Raw genomic sequence first — 18,735 nt, forward strand, 5'->3', positions numbered from 1 at the left:
TTCAGGGGGGCAAATGATCCAGTTTCTGTCTTTTTATTGGCGCTGATGGAACTCATTATTGAATCCCACAAATTAGAATCCAATATTTTTAAACTGAATACACATTTGACTTCTTCCCTCACCCTCTTTGCCATAATCTTTGGTTAAAATCTCAAATTTGAAAGGAAGTGAATTCTGATTATTAATGTTAATATTAGGAGCAAATGTATTTTGTGGTTTCTGACTACTTACTATCTGAGTTTCGATCCAGGTCATATTCACATTCTGGACTCCACATGCCACTTTTGAAATGTAACAACTAATCTATAAGGTGTTATTAATTTTATCTAAGATTGCCAGTTATCCAAAGTTGTTGATTTGACTTGTTCTAACCCTCATCCTGTGGAGAAATTACATATATTTCATGGGTTCCTTGTTCTCGTACTTCCAGAAGTGGAAGCCCCTGTGAACAATGTGAGTTCTTCAACCACAAGAGGGCGTTCATGGTTTAGATTTACTGCTCAAACCTTCGTTTGTCTCAGTTAAGACAAAAGTCGGATATAGTTGACGTTTTTGTATAACGTTATTCATTTTATTATAGTTATAACATCTGTAAAATGATGACAAATGACATGGAAAACAAAGGGGTTTGTCAAATCAATAAGTCCACACAGAAGAGAACACCTGTCCCTGGCTTCATTAATGCAATACTCTATTACAGTAATTAAACAGTAAGTGTGAAATAACATCCCCACCTGTGTGCCCGGCTGCTTGCACGCAGTGTGTTTGTGTGTGTGTGTGTGTGTGTGTGTGTGTGTGTGTGTGTGTGTGTGTGTGTGTGTGTGTGTGTGTGTGTGTGTGCCAAAGAATGAATATGAAGATGATGAATACATTCGGGAGGAGTCAGGGGCCTCCGGAGCACCCAGGGGTCAGGAGGCTTTTTGTGGAAGTGAAGATCGACTTTATTACACCAATAAAAACCCAGAGTGCTCTCTGTAATGGAGAGATAAATGATTGGGAGTCAGAGGAGGACCTTGCCTTTAACCGCTGTCACAGCGGCAATTAACGCTAACGAGAGAACAGTGCATTGTTGCCAAACGTTCTGCCACTGTCAAGTGCATTAGTGGTAAAACCTTTTTGTTCTGGAGCTCTGTAAAATAATGGTTTATAGTTTTTTTTATTTTGTAGGCTTCTTTTTGGTAATTGATTGTGGGGAATGATATGTTAACTCACCAACCAAACTGCTGTTGTCAGATACAGACTTTGCATTGTGTTCAGCTGAACTTGCGTCGTACAGATTTTGTAGGGCTCTTAGCACAGTGGTGTCGTCTTCAGTATAACTTATGTTGTCTATGCTGCTCATTCACATGTGACAAAAGGCCGTACCCAAACGCTTTGATGCAACATGAGAACATCATTCAAACCCACATTTACAGACTATCATTCCTTTTATTAGAATGGGCAGGTCAGATGACTTGTGGTTGTTGCTTGTGTCATCTGAGATCTACACAAATAAAAACGCAAAGCAAAACATCCACTTAAAAACCACACGTCACCCCTGAGTTTGTGTACTTTGTAACTGATGCCTTACATCTCGCTCCTTCTCTGCAAGCTGTAACTTCATCCCTCCAGCCTCCTGCCGCGGGCTAAAACTGACCTTTTAGCCCTCCTCCATCATAAGAAGTTACAATAGAGACTTCAAACTTGCTCAGGAAGAGGAATTACTCGGTGTTCGGTGCGGTGGATGAGACGGGAAGGACCTCTGGTGGCTCATGATCACAGATCAGTCAAACAAGTCTTTGTGGATTCTGAGGGTTAGTTTTAGTTTAAATCATCTCCAGCTCCAATTTCAAAGACTTTCTCAGTTTCATGCTCTCAGTTAGTTTGAACCTCTCCTGATGATTTATTCAGCAATATTTTTGTGAGTTGTGTGTGAAGCCATATACCTACAGTACTAAAGGTACAATCAAATAATCATGCATCGTGTATGGTTAACATAAAATTAGCATACCTGCTGTAGTGCATAAAATTTCGGCACAGTATATTCTGATACCTGGATAAATTATATGCTGCTGCATAACATAATGCGTATTTAAAACTGATTTGATTGTTTGATTATATAAATTGACCAAAATGAATATAGTACAATTAAAAGTGAAATTAAAAGTTGTGATTATGTTTTGCCGGCCTTGTAAAAAGTACCCAAAAGGCATTGTTGAGTAAAAATTAAGATATGGTCTTAAAATATTACGGCCTTAAAAGTTAAGTCACCCATTCGTACTTGACTAAAAGTTTTAAAGTAACTGAGATTGAATGTAAGTATCATGTGTTTACATGTACTGTATGTATTCTGTATACCATAGGTCACTGATTATCAATTATCAGATTATTATCAGTTCTTACAATGGGCCCTTCAGGTCCTTTGCTCTGATGCAATCTGCAAAGTTACAAGTAATCAAAGTTACCAGAAGGATGTAGTGGAGTAAAAAGTGCATTATTTGAAAGTAGACAGTAGCAGTTGTTTCTTAAAATTGTACCCATGAGTAAATGTATTTTGTTTTACATATTTTTATGCTGTGCCTTCATGTGATCCTGCGTTTATCCAAGGCCGTTTCAGTAAACCAAACCTTTGTTATAAGTTTTTCTTCTGTATCACTGCCAATTATTATGTTTTGACATTGTGCGACATGATTTAAAATTCCATGTACAAACTCCGATCAGGGGAAGAGCTGATGATACACTTTGTTAATTCCCATTTCACTTTAATCTCTATTATTGAAGATTCAAATAAGCCTATATGGGCACTCATCCCCCCCCTCGCAAAGCACTTAACCTCTTATGAAATTGCGGAAGTTTTGTAGCCAGAGAACTTCTTTGGTCTGAGCTCCTGAGAGAAAGTGAGAAAGTCGGGAAGTTGGAGAGGAGAAACGATGGGAAGGAAGCCAGAAAGGCTGCACTGTTGACCTGTTTTGAATTGATAGTAAAATGTAATAATGGCTAATAAGGTGTAATAATTTCGGGCCAATAAAGATAGATGGCAGATTGAAGATGATATGAGCTGCGTCAGAAGACCTTACTTCGAGGACGGCGCGGAGACAATACACTTCAGCCAGAGGGGGCAGATAAAAATTGACCCCAGATCGGTGAATCAGTGTCCAATTATTAAGGAGAAGGAGAGCGAGAGGGAGGGAGGGAGGGAGGGAGACTGGAGAGAGAAATGGTTGAAGGAGCGTAAGGGGAGAAGGGAGACCGTTTTGGAGACTAGGTGGAAAAGAGTGAAACAAAATCGGTGAATAAAGATAAGAATGACGGATACTTCCTCTGTGACCGGGGGGATCTGGTGAGCTTCTTTTTTAAGACACAACAGAGTCAGAGAAGAAGAAAAAAGTGAAAGCGTAAAAAGAGAATAGGGTGGAATATGGAGGAGAGACAAGAGAAGAAGAGTTATAGTAATGTTCAGTGGTCCACAGTGACCTGTCGTTAGGACTCTCTCCCCTGACAGCTTCTTTCTGTCTCCAGGCCTGATGCCAATATGCTAATTCCCCTCAGATGGCCTTTTCATTGGCCGACGCCGACTCCTGTCGACACGTGCCAGATGACTTTCCCCTCTCGTCCCACTGTTAAAGACCGCGACCGTGACTATGGCAAGGCGACCATTACGGAGATAAGAGCAGTTGTAGCCTTATGCCGGCTGCCTGCTTGCACTGAATCACACATAATCTTACAGTGTGTTCGTCCATATACCAGAGCTGCAGCTGACCACAGCCAGTCAGGCCAGTGGTAGTGGAGATCAGCAAGCCTTTGCACAATTGATTAACAAATATTAAAACTTCAAAATCCATTTAGAAGTTTAATAACTTGTAGACAATCTTAAACAGCTACAAAATATATATATATATATATTTTTTTTTATCCTGATGGCCCCTGTGGACAAAAGCAGCACAGAGAGAGACAAAGACATGTTTTATCCTGTTTGAATTGTACCTTGAATCACACAAATGATGTTTGTCAATTTTAAAGATCGTCTTGCAAGTCAAGCCGCAGTCATGCTAAAGGAGAGTCATTTCTGTGAGTGAGCTAACATACAGGACCAGCTCGGCAAGGCTGTGCTGGTGACTTTTGGCTGTCTAATTACGTACTTTCACAGTCTTATACTTCAACAGTTTTATGACCAATTGCTACTTCCTCAAGTTGAAGGATGATGTTCTCAGATTGCATTAGGAGGTCAGCACTCATCCTGTAATCTGTGACAAATTTGGAGCAGGAAGAAACCTCTTAAGAATATTACATTTTCATTAGTTCTGTAAGAGGGCATGAAGCTCTAATGACCTTGTATCGCTGCGCATCTCTCACACAATGTCATTTCAACAGGAGACATCTCTTTCTTTCTTTCTTTCTTTCTTTCATTCTTTCTTTCTTTCTTTCTTTCTTTCTTTCTCTTTCTTTGTGTCTTTCTTCCCTCATTTGTGTTCGTGGTCTTATCTCACTCGTACTTCATACTTCTTCATAATTCCTCATGGTTTCTGTCAGAAAAGTGAGGAAGCCTGAGTCAATTTCCCGTCGGGAGAGTTTTTCAAATTTATTCTGATTCTGCAAATTATAAATCAATTTGATGCATTTCAACTTTTAATAATGAGGCTTTAGTCCATATAGACAGATTTCTGTCCTCTTTTAAAATTACTTAACAAAGTTAATAGTTGCTCTGATGTAGATTCATGCTTCCATTTACTGTTGAAATGGCTCCACTCATATTTTTAATTATCAGTCAAGCTGTGACTGAAGAAGGAATCCTTGAATGACAATTATAGGTTTATAGAAATGAAGACAAAATTTCTGTTTTACTCAAGTGCTAATGTTGCCGGCGTTAGCTGCTGTCTGGAACAAAGAATAATATTTAAGGTTGTTCACGATCGCGTATGCCAGTGTGCTTGACTTAGTGCGAACAGCAGATCAGATCAATGAATTAAGCTGCTCATTATGATGGCCTGCTCTTGCTGGTCATTAAGAAAAATGCATGTAGAATTTGCCACCCATGCCCCTATGAAGTGTGTGTAATTACCACTAATGTATCATCGTCTATTCAAGAGCGTAACGTTTCGTTTCTGAGGGCCGACAGTGGAACACCTCTGACCCAAATGTTTTATTCATTCATAAGACACCTATTATTCATGTTAAACTCATATTTCAGACGAGGAACAGTTTTTTTTTCCATGAATACATATTAATATCCCCTACACTGGTATCAGTGCGAACAGTTCTTCATGTGGTTTAATATTATATTTGTGCTATTTAAATGAAATATCATCATATCACTTTCAGCTCTCTGAAACCTGGGATTGTTGTAATGGTTCCAAAACCAACCAATAAACACACACACGCGTTATACGGTTAGAGTGACCGAACATTTTCATCGTCATAAGTCATCAATATTTTCAGTGTTATTCATCAGCTGTGTTGAATCATTTTAAACGCCTTTACTTCTGACTCAGTCTTTGGGAGCATTGTTGTGTTGCACTGGAGCGCATTTGAATATATAATAAAGCTGCTGTACTGATGTCAAAAGAATTTTACAAAAATAAAAGTCTCAAGGCTTCAGGTTGAACATTTTATTTGGAGAACAGTCACCAAATGGTCCGATAACTGAATTCTATTTTTTATATTTTCTAATTAGTAAAATCAAACCTCATGGTTATTTTAAGAAGCTGACTGTATACGGTGGAATTGTTTTTGAGCAATCCAACACGGAAGAATTGCAGTTTTCTGTGGTTTTAATTTTGGAGTGAGGCTTGTTCACTTGTAATTTTTTGGGGTTTATTGACCGTAATTACTGTGAGATGCTTTTACATCAGTTTGACGACATTCGGCTCCTGATTCAACTTAACTTCTGCAAAAACATTTTGGTACGCTGCATCCAATCTGACTTACTGACTGCTTTTATCTTGAATTGAAGAAAAGCTTTTAGTGAGATTATTCTTATCGAGTGAAGGAATTAATTCATTTTAAAAATGAAATAGTATCTTTGCGTTGTTAGTTAAAACACAAACGCAAAAGGTTGTGTCAAATGTGCGCGTCTGGGTGATACAAATAATTTACAAGTGTGGCTGTTTGTCCAACTGTTTGTAGAAATTGAACCTGCATACCAACGTGCCTAAATAAGCGCAAGGCATGGGACAATATGATAATTTCACATCATGTATATTCTGTCCAACATTATTGTAATTCACGGTATTATCCTGACAATGATCAAAATATATTTGAGGTAAAAACTACAGTTGAACTAAAACACACCAGAATCACTTGAATCTAAATTTTTGGTTGGAAACAAATGTGTTTTTATTGCATTACAGATAGGATACATCTTTTTTTTTAGGGAAAAAGCAAACAATATGAGGAATCTTAAATAAGTAATCATAAATCATAAAATCTTCCTGTACCATAAATAAATGGTGGTAACCTCATCTTCCTGTCGTTTTTTGAATCAAGTATTCACACACATCCGATGTAACCTGTTTTTGAGGGGGGATCCGATGGTGACCGGCTTTGGCAATTCAAAATAAATCAGGAAACCGATAAAGGACTGTACATCAGCGAGCTAGGCAGCTTATTCCAGTCATTCATGGGAGGATATTCACGATCATCCTGATATTTACAAATCGACATGATCAACTTATTTTGAGTGTTTATTATTTTATCATGATTTGCGATAAAATCATTTATCGTCCCGTTCCTAACGCTTGCTTCACAGACTAGTAAAAATCATTCAACGTATCCTGTTAAATGCTTTGACACAACCAGCTCATTGTCTGCCCTTATAAAGATAAGCTGCACATACACCTCCTATTAGCCTGCGCAGTATAAACACATGTGCACATTAGGAGACCTCATGTGGTATTATGATTCCAGAGGCATCTAACTCTGGTGTTGTAAGGACAGAGGATCATGGAGGGTAATAATGGCTGCATTATTACTCCTCGTATTGTGTCTTAATTAGTGGCATTTAATTATACACTAATGCAGTGAGGGCTATTAAAGACATTGAGGCCTGCTGATCAGGGAATTAAAGCAACATGCGCACACACACAGGGGCACGCACACACACACACACACACACACACACACACCTACAGGCAGAGGTACACACTTGTCACATAGACACTTTTGTCATGCCACTGAAATTGCAGTCGCCTTTAACTAGGAATCACAGACACCCTGCGGTGAAAGTGTGTGTAAAAGTGGCGTTTGTAGACAAGAGAAGGTAATAGATCAGAAGAAATAACCTCTGGACGTCTGGATGCAGCAGAGGAAAGGAGTACAGAGAGCGAGTAATAAAATCAACTAGACTAAAAAAACTAAATGAGGAAGATATAGAAAACAGAAGGATGAAATGTTACCATAAGGATGAGGAAGATGAAGATCACTATTATATGTTTTCTGCTCGTTAGCAATGACACCCAAATAGGCTTTAATTCTTCACTCCCACGCCTCTCCTCCGCTGGTGCATCTCAATTATTTGTTCAGAGGCTGGTGTGACAATAGTGTCGGCTGTGGGAGCCTTTGGGATGCTAAATAGGGCACAGGAGGTTGAATATAAGTCATTTTCAGTGGGCTGAACCTGGCGCTTTGTGCTGCTGGAGAGGAGAAGCTTCAAAGCTACGAAACAAAAGAGACAAACTTGATCCGATCGCCCTGCCCGCTTTTGAAGTTGTGAAGCTGCAGCCCAGAATGTCGGCTGCTCATATCCATCTTATGAAGACAGATCATAAACACATCTCTCTCTCTCTCTCACACACACACACACACATACAGTATGCTCCAATCCAGGTGTGATTCATGTCACATGTGCACTTAATGGTCATTTGTGGGCGATAATAGCATGACCTCGATGAAAACATCTCTGAAAGTAAAGATTGGTTAAAGTTATGTCAAATCTTATCTCTGAACAATTTCTCTTTCCACATATGAATCTCTTGAATTTGGGGAAGGCACAATTTGAGCCTGAGAGAGAACAATTTAAAAACCGTCCTGCTGAATTGTTTTATGATAAAAATATACACTTCTTCAGTCAGAGTTTTCCTGGGTTTCTCCAATTTGGTTGAATACGTTCAGAGTCCTAAAAGCTCAAATGTCTTTTGCATTTCTGGATTTGGTAAAAATGGCAGAATTGATGCATGATGACTGGATTCACTCACATCATTATTACTGTACAGTTACAGCCAAAAATGTAATTTTAAAAAATAAAAACTTTGAATTAAACTTATCAGTAAAGGTGCAGGTGTAACAGGAGGGAAATCAACGTAGTCAAATTATGCAATTCACAGAGCAACTGGTGGCTGAACGCACAGTTACCTGCGCTGCTATCATTTCCTGTTGTAGACGGATGTATGAGCACGCATTACGATATTTAATATCTGCGTGTAATTATAAACATCTGATTGTATTTGCAATTATGTGAGTTTTTGCGCCAATCTCCAGTTAATTTAATTGAAAATAACACCGCAGCCTGTAGGAATTTCATTGAATTTTTCCCCCCTCGGTTGTGATGTGCCAGCAGTGAAACAGCCCCCGAATAACGTGTGGAGATCAAAACGAGTAAATAACTGCAACAACAGATAAAGATTCAGTCTTAAGTTCTTTATAAATATACTCAGATAAATAGTGTTATAATACAAGCATAACGTTTTCAATGCACCGATAAGTAACACACACAAAAAAAGTGCAACAGGCCTAATTAAACAACATGAAGGCCTATTTTGTCTTTAGCCGACAGGCCGGCCGTAGGTTCAAGTGAAATAAATAGAGATAGAGGAAAAATAGAAACAGAGTTGTTGGTTTGCATTTGTAAAAGAATTGTTTGTCTCCTAAATCACAGCTTTCTTTGGGTTTAGCGTATCTGCTCGTCTGATTGTATTTATCAGTGCCACATTACAGTATGTGGTAAATGCCCTCACAAATTGTGCAAATAAATTATGATTTCAATCAACATGGGTCTAATGAAAAAATTCATCACACAGCAAAATGTTAACCTTACTTTTTTTTTTTTTTTTAAAACAACTCTCCTACAGCTGCACTGAACGTAAACTATGCCGATTTGTTTTATGCGGTAACGGTGTCCTTCTTCTCGGTGTTACTTTTCAAAAATGACCCGCAATTTACCCGGTTAGGACAGCAGGAGAGCCGGGTGCAGAGGGTTGCCTTTCCCCTCCAGCAGATCACTTTTCTCCATCGCTGAGGCCGGTGAGCAGAGCTGGGTCGGGCCGGACTGCAGCCCCGTCAACCCGGGCACGGGACCCAGGGATGGGGTGGGTTTTATTGGCACGGGCACGGCGGGCAGGCTCTGCCCGTTGGCATTGTGGTACAGGCCTTTTGCTGACATGCTGAAGGGCGCGTACTCGGATGATGCGGGCACGGGCACGCCACCCATGGACTCCGACAGCATCCCGACGTGCGGCCACATGGAGTTGACCACGCTGCTGAGCTGCGGGGGCACCGGGTAACCCAGGTGGTGCATGACCGAGGTGAGGGGGAGCCCGCTGGCCATCACGCCCTTGTAGTCCCGTCCTATAATGTTCTCGATTGCGAACGGGTGTTTAAACCCACCGGGCTGTGCGCAAGTGATGCCCCCGTAACCCTGAAAGTGAGGGAGCCGACCCACGGTGCTCGCCGGGCCTGCGGAGTGGTCGTGATGGGCTGATGCGGTGCCCAGCTTGCTGCCCGGGTGGTGGTGGTGATGGTGAAAGTAATGCATCATCGGGGAGCTCTTGCAGGCCATGTGCTCAGCGCGCAGCACCTTGAAGCGCTTCCGTCTCCTCAGGAAGCTGCCATTCTCAAACATGTCACCGCAGTCCGGATGCAGAGCCCAGAAGCTGCCTTTCCCCGGCTGATCAGGCCGCCGAGGGATCTTGATGAAGCAGTCGTTGAAGGAGAGGTTGTGTCGCAGGGAATTCTGCCACCGTTGGGTATTCTCTCGATAATACGGAAACCGGTCCATGATGAACTTGTAAATGTCGCTCAGAGGCAGCATCTTTTCGGTGGAGTTCTGGATAGCCATCGCTGTCAGGGATATGTAGGAGTATGGAGGCTTCTGGTCGCTGTAAGAGTTCTTCCCAGGACGAGGCATGACTGGTTGCTGTTTTTCTTGAAGTTTGAAATTTTGAATAAAAAAAGCCTTTAAAGTTCTATTTCAAATTCTGTATTTTAGGGAGATAACTTGACGGTCTTCACATCAGTCTCCATCTGACGCATATGTTCCAAAGTTCTGAGCCATCAGTTTTGATCAGTTTCAAATTGATTGATAAATACAGTTTAGCCTCAAGGCCCGATGCTGTTGGTTAAGATCCTTGAGAGAGGCTCCTGCATCCCAAGAGAGTTTCTTCTGAAGACTTTCCTCAGTCGGATTATGCTCTTGGCGCTGTGCGTAAAAGTCAGTCTCTGTGCGTAAAAGTTGCGAGGTCCTCTCAGTTTCCCCCTGTTGCCGCGGCGTTTGAAGGATGCGAGGGGCCAGTCTGCCGCGCTGTCTGTCTGTGGTGTGTGTGCTCCTCTCCTCTTTTGCGATGCTCCCACTCGCCGAGCGTCGTTTTTGTAAGACCCCCGCAGGTCGCTGGCTCTGTTATCTATTATCCAGACACTTAGGGGACACGTCAGGGGAGAGCAGAGGGCTGTGTGTGTGTGTGTGTGTGTGTGTGTGTGTGTGTGTGTGTGTGTGTGTGTGAGAGAGAGAAAGAGAGAGAGAGAGAGAGAGAGAGGGAGATGCGGGTAAAGAAATGAATAAAAATGAGGGGTGGGTGGTGCGTTTAACACACGCGCTCGCTTCTAATCTCCCGTTTGCCAATCAAAGACTCCGCGTAAAGTGCGCAGGGACAGAAAATAACCCGAGTGACTGATCTCAGCCACTAAACTGTATTTAAAGGGACAATTCCTCTAAATGTCTGTCAGCAAGTCGCTTAAACCTCAGCAGCTCCCGTGACCGTGACCTTTGACCTCTCCGGTCGAAATACAACACTCCACGCTGAGATGTAACGTTGTTGGATTTCTCCGTCGCTTTGCATATAAAGCTTGCAGTAAACATTTCCGAAAGCTTGCTGCCTGTTTTTTTTTTTTTTATTTCTATTTTTTAAATCGAGATGTTGTTCAATGATGCTGAGATAACGCGATTGGAAAACCAGCCTGACAGAGAAATGCGCATTTGAGACGCCTTCTTAGCGAGTTTTCACTTGAGGAAATAAATAGTCAGGAATGGAACATATAGAGTGCAGCAACCTCTTTGTTAAATTTGCTCGACTGCACTTTTAGACTTTGCAAACAATAAATCATGTCTTCCTTTGCGCACAATCATCAGCGCGCTAGTCCTCTGCTTCTTAAACAGACGCGCGCGCACACACACACACACACACACACACACACACACACACACACACACACACAGTGGTAGAGAGAGAGAGAGAGAGAGAGAGAGAGGCGCGGTTGTTGATTAATTGCTGAGAGGGGAGTCCGGCGGCTGTCTGTCTGTTCAAACACTCTCCGGTGAATCCTACAAGGATGTAAACAAACTTCATCCCCTGCTCTGAATTCTGTTCAGCGGAGAACAACAGAAGCTTTTCCCCTTCCCGTGTATTTTCTTCTCCAGCCAGGTGTCATGACTGGGTCCTTGACGGCTCCTGTCTTCTCCGGTGCCCCGGTGGGCCCCCGAATACATTACAATAATTAAGCCTTCCGTGATTTAGCCTCCTAGGAGAGAAGTCCAACAATGTAATTAAGGGCAAGCTCGCTGTATTAGGTATGAATATTCAAAACTGTGTCAATTAATTAGCCGGTGTATCTCTCCCGTTATGTCTCAGTCCTTCAAGCCCACTCAAAAGGTCAACCGTGTCGACGGAGAGCATATTTTAAAGACATCATGTAATTGCAAGGAAATCACTTCTTTTAGTGCCACTTCGCTTGAAAAACAGTGAACAATTATATATATAACCGCTGCTAAATAAAGACAGTCGTTGTTGTGCCCGTGTTTTGCTTTTTTGTTTTGTTTTCTTTGCGTAATTGTTTTCCTGGCGCCTGAAAAATGAGTTTTGCAACTCCGAGGCCCTCAGAGGCCAACGCGGGTAAAAGCATCCTCTTTAAACGCCCGGGAAAGATCAATATTAAATCTGTTTTCACAAAGGGGGCCGTTAAATAGACACCGTGGCTGATCTGCATAACAAAATTAATTAGGTAGTCTACGACAGTCTTCGCCTGCGCCCAACTCCTGGACAAATAACTAGTTGTAAAGCACACCTTCTGGGCATACGGAACATATGCTGGAATTATCCTTAATTGACTAATTACATAAATTACTCATTAAGTTTACAGCACATCAATTATAAAAGATGTATCAATTAATTTTGCATAAATTACAAGCGGCACGCTGCACGGAGAGGGCGGCGGAGGGAATGAGGGTCGCCAGGAGGGGGTCTAGTCTAAGGTGGAGCGTTTGTGTGTGTGTGTGTGTGTGTGCGTGTGTGTGTGTGTGTGCGTGTGCGTGTGTGTGAATGACGGTCGTCTGTTTGTTTCCTGTCTCTAATAATTATTTGTTCAGCTTAAGGGCAAAGATATTCTTTCTCTGTCTCCCATTCGCAAAGGGAAAGTGTGGGGGTAATGGCAATTATACTAATAATAATAATCTTAAAGACCTCTCTCCAAGTCATAAGGGGCGCATCGTCGCGGAGAGAGCCATTAAAATCAATTAGCGAGGCCTATTGTATTCAGTGGAAAATTAAACCAGTTCAGGACTGTTGTGCAGACGCTGTAAGCCTTGCTTGTGTAATGGGAAATCATTCAGAGGCAAAATACGGCAGATCTCCTTTTGTTTTGCCCATAAAAGAGCGAGCAGGCGGGAGCACTAATGGATCAAAAGCTGCAGCGTGTCTGCCTGTTGCCTTCAAGAGTTTTCTCAGTCAGCTCAGGTAAAAACTGGATCATCATTATTCATCACAGCGGCACAACTTAGTACACTGCTGCAGATGAAGCTCTCAGTCTTCTCCCCCCCCAAACTCTCTGACCCCAAACTTCCAGAACAACAAAATGAGTAAATGCTGCCACTGAGAACTTGTGATTGTTCCTTTATTTAAGACGCTTACACCTGATTATTCAGTTTGGAGCTACATGTTGTTTGGAAATACTGCATACAGGGTGGACAAAATAACATGGATCCAAATGGATAGACTGGCACTAACTCATGCTTTTTGCTAAGCACTAGTTAGTGAAACACTCTGTACACATATTAAGACTCGAGTTTGTGTTGCCGTTGTTATGAAGAACAAATTAAACAGATTCTACCTCATTCAATCTAAGTTTTGACTTTAAAGTGTTTGCAGTAGCGCTCGAGCTGAAGGTCCAACATCTGCAGCTGAAAGAGACAAAAAATCTGTAACATTAAGATTCAATCCGATTAGATACAGGGGGCCACGATCGATATGAGACCATCTGCCCATTTAACCCAATCAGTTACATTTATATCAACTCACAGAAGCAACTAAAATATGATTTGACAAATTTATTACTGAACTCTTCAGTGGAAACATTATTTTATTAATGGTTCCAGACGTTTAAATGGAAAACAGTCTACTTTTGTTGATAGAAAGAAAACACTGTTTAGAAAGGAGCTGCTCATGGAAGCCAATGGTGACACCAAGGTGCCATGGGAATTTCAAAATAAAGGCGTATCTTAACGATGGCTGCCATATGAATTGATGTTTTCACTTTTCATCGATGCTGTTGGATCGTTTATCATTGAATCGATATATCGATCCGGATCGATGTATCGTTACAACCCTATTTATATATTATTTATTATTAGTTATTATAAGGCTTCACCAAAACCTTGAGAGAAAGACATGGGAAGTTTTCTAGATTAATTCTAATTTCTTGTAATAATTTTCTCATTTAAAAATCACATTAATGCCAGCGTAGTCTGTTCTCTTTATTTCTCTGTCTTCTCAAATATGACCATGAATCCTTCTCACACACACACAAACTAGGTAACCAAGGAACCTGTAGACTGGTGTGAACTTTGCACAGCCGACCATGATTCTCACATCCTTCTTCTTCATGCAACTTTGCTATCTCTTTAATTGAATTGACTCAGAGGGACATTGACGGAGCCTCTGAAGCTGCCTCTTCGTACCTTTTCTGACTTGTGTGTATATCTTTCACATTGCTTGTGTTTTCACAGAAGACAGCCCTAACACGTTGAGGGGTTTCCTACTGAACTGAACCTCACTGAGGCGACATTCTCTCATGATGACATTCAAACTGAGGCCCTCTTATGTTCTGTCCACTCGTGAGCAGATTTCCTTGTTTAGTTACCTAATACTGTATACTGTTACTGTGGTCTCTTCCACCCTCACCCTGCTTCCACAGGCTGTGAGGGTATTCAGTGTACTCATAGATATTGAGGGATAATCCATTGAACCACACTAACTCTGATAATGCTGCAACAGACTCCAACACAGTGACTGTACCGTGTTCTGTTCCTCCACATCAGCCGTCATTACAGGCAGTTCATAGCTGTCAGCTGCTCATTCATCAAAATAATAATGCATACACAAGTTCACCTCAAACCCTGAACTCTTTGTGTATTTTGCGACAACTATTGACCATAAACTTGTCATCTCTAGATGTTTTTACTGCTCGGTTTTGTGTCTCTCCAAACAGAGCGGCCTCGTGTTATAAGTGCATCAGCCGTTACTGTTTTTCAACTTTTAATGTCAAACATCACACGCTTTTGCATAATCCCATTAGAGGGTACATCAACACAGAGGATCACACAGGAAAAATAATCAAATCAAATCCGTTTTGTTTATCTAGCCCAAAATCACAATCACATTGCCTCAATGGGCTTTACAATCTGTACAGCCTCTGTCCTCCTTAGACCCTCGATTCGAGTGAGGAAAAACTTGACATGTTGATAGGAAAAAAAGACAATGGAACAACAAAATCACAGTTTACAAGTTGCACTGACAGACTATCTAATACAAATTCTGATATATGTATAGTGTGTGGATCCAGGTGTCGACTGAGCCACACGACCCCCTCTCCACCGTGGTGACCTGGAAGAGGGCAGGCCACACAAGAGGATTAGCAGTAAAAGTGTGGAGAGGCATCACATTTGACAGAAAAACAGATATAAGGAGATAGTAAAACAGAGGAGAGACCAGGGTATGATGATCCATATGCATCAATATGTGAGGCAGCAGGAGCCAGGAGAGGGAGATGGTCTCAGAGGCCTGTGCTCCATCAGGGAGCCTGATTGAAAAGAGAGGAGGAAGAAGAAGAGGAGGAGGAGGAAGAGGAAAGAGATGGAGATGTCTAATTAACTCATCACATAAAGGACACACTGTATGTTGCACCGGGTTATCGCAAATGGAAAATGTCATATACACATTCTATGCAAAATTATTCTTTTAGAAGAACACATAAAAAAATAAAAGCACCGTCACTTTATTCTCACATCTGTTTTACTTGAAGAGTCAGTAAGGCTTTTATTTTGAAGATGACAGGTGACAGGAAGTGATCTCGAGTATGCTCGGCTTGACTCTGGTCTGAGAGCACAGAGACCTCTGGGCTCTCCATCTTGATAGTGCACTGAGGCAGCATTCATTACTGTGAGACCAGAGTATCACTGCCCTCACCGCAAATACGAAATAGAGTTAGGATGGATTCCCGTGAAGGTGGAGACAGCTGGAGTGAAAAGGCACACGAACACACATTATACACACCGGAACATGTCTAAACACGTCTCTCACGGTTAAAACTACACATGTGTTCAGGACCTCTTGTACAAGATTATCTTCACCTATTCTGATCTGGTGATTACAGTTTTTTGGTAACACTTTCATTGCTTTGAGACGAAATGCATTATGTGACCACAGCTTTTAAATTCAACACCAAGTCTCTGTGTTTTTTCACTCCATTTTGTGTGCTTTTACATACAGTTACATAACCAAACATAACACAAGACTACTGCAAATAATTTCTAGAGAGAAATCTGGAAAAAATAAAAAATACTGACAGGCGACACTGAGTGCCTGTTTTCATTTCTCGGTGACCTCTGGCAGACTTGTGTGAAGTGAAGGAGGCAGAATCCAGAACTACATGACATTTTAAAGGATGATGCCGTGTTTCACCCTTCTCCCCCAGTCACTCACAGACGGGACCTTACTCTCCATTTCTCAACCCAATTGAGGATTTTTCGAATTTGTGGATTCGAGTCACTGTTTTGATAACTTGCAGCAGAAAATAGATGGCTTGAGACCTTAGTTAGCAGACTTGGAGGTTAAAGACTTGAGACGGGATGACTCGAATGACTTGTGTTGTGTTCATGGAAACCTCGGGGCCAGATAGCATCACATTAAGAGATGATCACAGGCCGCTGGTGCCTACTATGGATCGTTAGTGTATAGTCGACAGATAGATAGATAGATAGATAGATAGATAGATAGATAGATAGATAGATAGATAGATAGATAAGAGAGTAAGGGCCAGGCTGTATGAAAACATAAATCGCTGGCACATTGACCCGATGATAAATTACTTGTCCATTTTTAATATAAACATTTCAGAGTGTGTGTGTGTGTGTGTGTGTGTGAGTGTGTGTGTGTGTTTGTGTGTGTGAGAGAGAGAGAGAGAGTGTGTGTGTGTGTCCCTTTTCTCTGGATGTTACTCACACAGGCCATCTTTCAGGTTAATTAAAGTGCTCCCTGTCACACACGCACACACACACACCAGACACTGCAGTGCTCTCTCGGTCCAGCTGTAGCTGTGGTTCTGATCATATTGCGGCAAAAAGGAATAGAAACAAATTCCGTGATAACGCGGCGCAGCGGCGCTGTTGTGTGTGCAGCAGCAGTGTGAGGGTGCTGAAGTGACCAGTGGAGCGGCTGCTGTCCGTGGTGCTGGAGCGCCGCCGTTCATCATCCACTCCACCCACTCCGGTTGTTTCATTGGTGGACGCTGAGGCTGTGCACGGGATAGGATAGTATAGGTGTGTGTGGATGCGTGTGTGTGTGTGTGTGTGTGTGTGTGCGGAGGGGGGGCGGCTTGTCGAGGGGGGGGCTCCCAACCGCAGGGAGCGCGGTTGAATCACCGGGCGCGCCGCCGTCGGATCTCCTCTTCCTGCCGTCACACCCACTGCTCGGTGTTGTGGGTTCACCCCGTAGAGAAGGGGAGGACCGACGGCGCACACAGCAGCAGAGAGTGCTGCAGTGCGAGCGCAGCGGGGGGACTCGGAAGCGGAGGGGGAAGAGAGAGAGAGAGAGAGGGGGAGAAAAAAAAATCACACACACACACACACACACACACACACATCAGCAGCCTCATTGTCGAAACTTGGTCTATGGAGAGATCTGCAGCGACGCCGTAGCGACGCAGGCCGACATGGAAGAGTATTTGCGGAGGGTCCAGAGCAGACTCGGGGTGAGTTGAGAGCCTTCAGCGGCGTTAAAACCAGGTTGTGGCTGTAATGAATGAGATCGTGACGGAGAGGCTGATAACGCTGTGCTACAGGCTGCGGTCCTGTTGCTGGAAAAGCTCACAGCAAAACAAGCCTCTCACTTCCCCTCGGTCCCCCCCCCTCCCCACCAAAAGCACCTGTAGATCGACAATATGACAGTACAGGGGTGGGGTGGGGTGGGGGGGAGAGGCGTGTTTGGCCCCATACAATAAGCTCGTTGTGTTTACAGGAGCGTCAGTGTGTGAATCTGAATGAGGAGCTGGTTTCTAATGAGGAGGAGGCGTGACATCAACAAGTTTAGCCAGAGGCTGTCCTCCCCTGCTATCTGGTTGCTCTGCAGATACTGACTCATAATTTGCATTTGATCCAGGACTGGATATGTGTTCGCACATGATAAGCTAAACCTCGTGCAAATACTAGACACCCTCATGCATGTGGACTGAACGACTGTGGAGCCTCAGGGGGCTCAGATAGGCTACCTTCATGTTGTTGTAGATTATGTGGCTCTGGTTGTTTTTCTGTATACAGTCCTGGCCTGTATACATTCAGTCTGCCAGGAAAAGCCCTGACACTCTTGCACAGACGGTCACATCGGGGAGCCGTTCACGGATGCCGCACATTTGCCCCGAGGCTTTTCGGGCATTAGAGCTTTCTTACAACTGCTCTTTCTACATGTGCTTGTTTAAATGGCATGACCGTGTTCACAGCTGCAGCGCATGACAGGGTCTTTTCAAAAGGCTCTGAGCAGTGAACACACACGCAGGTGTATTCCGTCCTCCACAGAGTATTAGTGATGACTCAGTGTCCGGCTGTGTTGTTGGCACTGCTGCACTTTATCTTTGCATTTTGTGTTTTGGCTGAGTTTCATACCTCGCGTTTGTTCATTTAACGTCTCCGATGGGAACGTGCCCGGCCACTTAATGTCAGGAATTGATCAGAAAATAACTCTGTGTCCTCACGTCGGTCCTCTGAAGAAAACAAACGCTCCATTACTCGGTGACGTATTAACAGTAATGATTTTTTGCTGTTTTGATTCTTGAGCTTGACTTGGTCCTGATCCCTTGGATGCATCACAAACACACACACACACACACATCTGCCCACGATCAATTCAGGTTTTCAATTCAATTCAAAGACTCCAGGGTCCAGAGGAAATACACAACATTCCATAGAATAGATAACGTGAAAAATCAGGATAAAAATGGTATGAAAGAGAAAAATGGTTTGCATTAGCGTCCTGTAAGGAGACAGCTGTAGCGATTTCTCCTCATCAG

General features: G+C 42.6%; 2 protein-coding genes across 7 annotated transcripts in view; one reads left to right on the forward strand and one right to left on the reverse strand.

Annotated features, from left to right (window-relative positions):
• Positions 1–8,595: 8,595 nt before the first annotated feature.
• foxb2 (forkhead box B2) lies at positions 8,596–10,539 on the reverse strand. Its single transcript, XM_030417927.1, has one exon. It carries the CDS (start codon positions 10,094–10,096, stop codon positions 9,137–9,139), a length of 960 nt encoding a protein of 319 aa, XP_030273787.1. The 5' UTR covers positions 10,097–10,539; the 3' UTR covers positions 8,596–9,136.
• A 6,526-nt stretch (positions 10,540–17,065) lies between these two features.
• Positions 17,066–18,735, forward strand: part of LOC115581465 (uncharacterized) — a 39,654-nt gene continuing 37,984 nt past the window's right edge. For all 6 annotated transcript variants that reach the window (XM_030416554.1, XM_030416558.1, XM_030416559.1 and 3 more), the window contains exon 1: positions 17,066–17,424. In XM_030416554.1, coding sequence (XP_030272414.1) covers positions 17,386–17,424 — 39 coding nt within the window. In that variant the 5' untranslated portion in view covers positions 17,066–17,385. The remainder of the gene's footprint in view (positions 17,425–18,735) is intronic.

The sequence above is a fragment of the Sparus aurata genome, chromosome 5 (genome assembly GCF_900880675.1).
Source record: "Sparus aurata chromosome 5, fSpaAur1.1, whole genome shotgun sequence".
Lineage (NCBI taxonomy): Eukaryota > Metazoa > Chordata > Actinopteri > Spariformes > Sparidae > Sparus > Sparus aurata.

Coding starts and splice junctions, on each gene's coding strand:
- foxb2 (XM_030417927.1), bottom strand. CDS start 10,096: ATGCCTCGTCCTGGGAAGAACTCTTACAGCGACCAGAAGCCTCCATAC.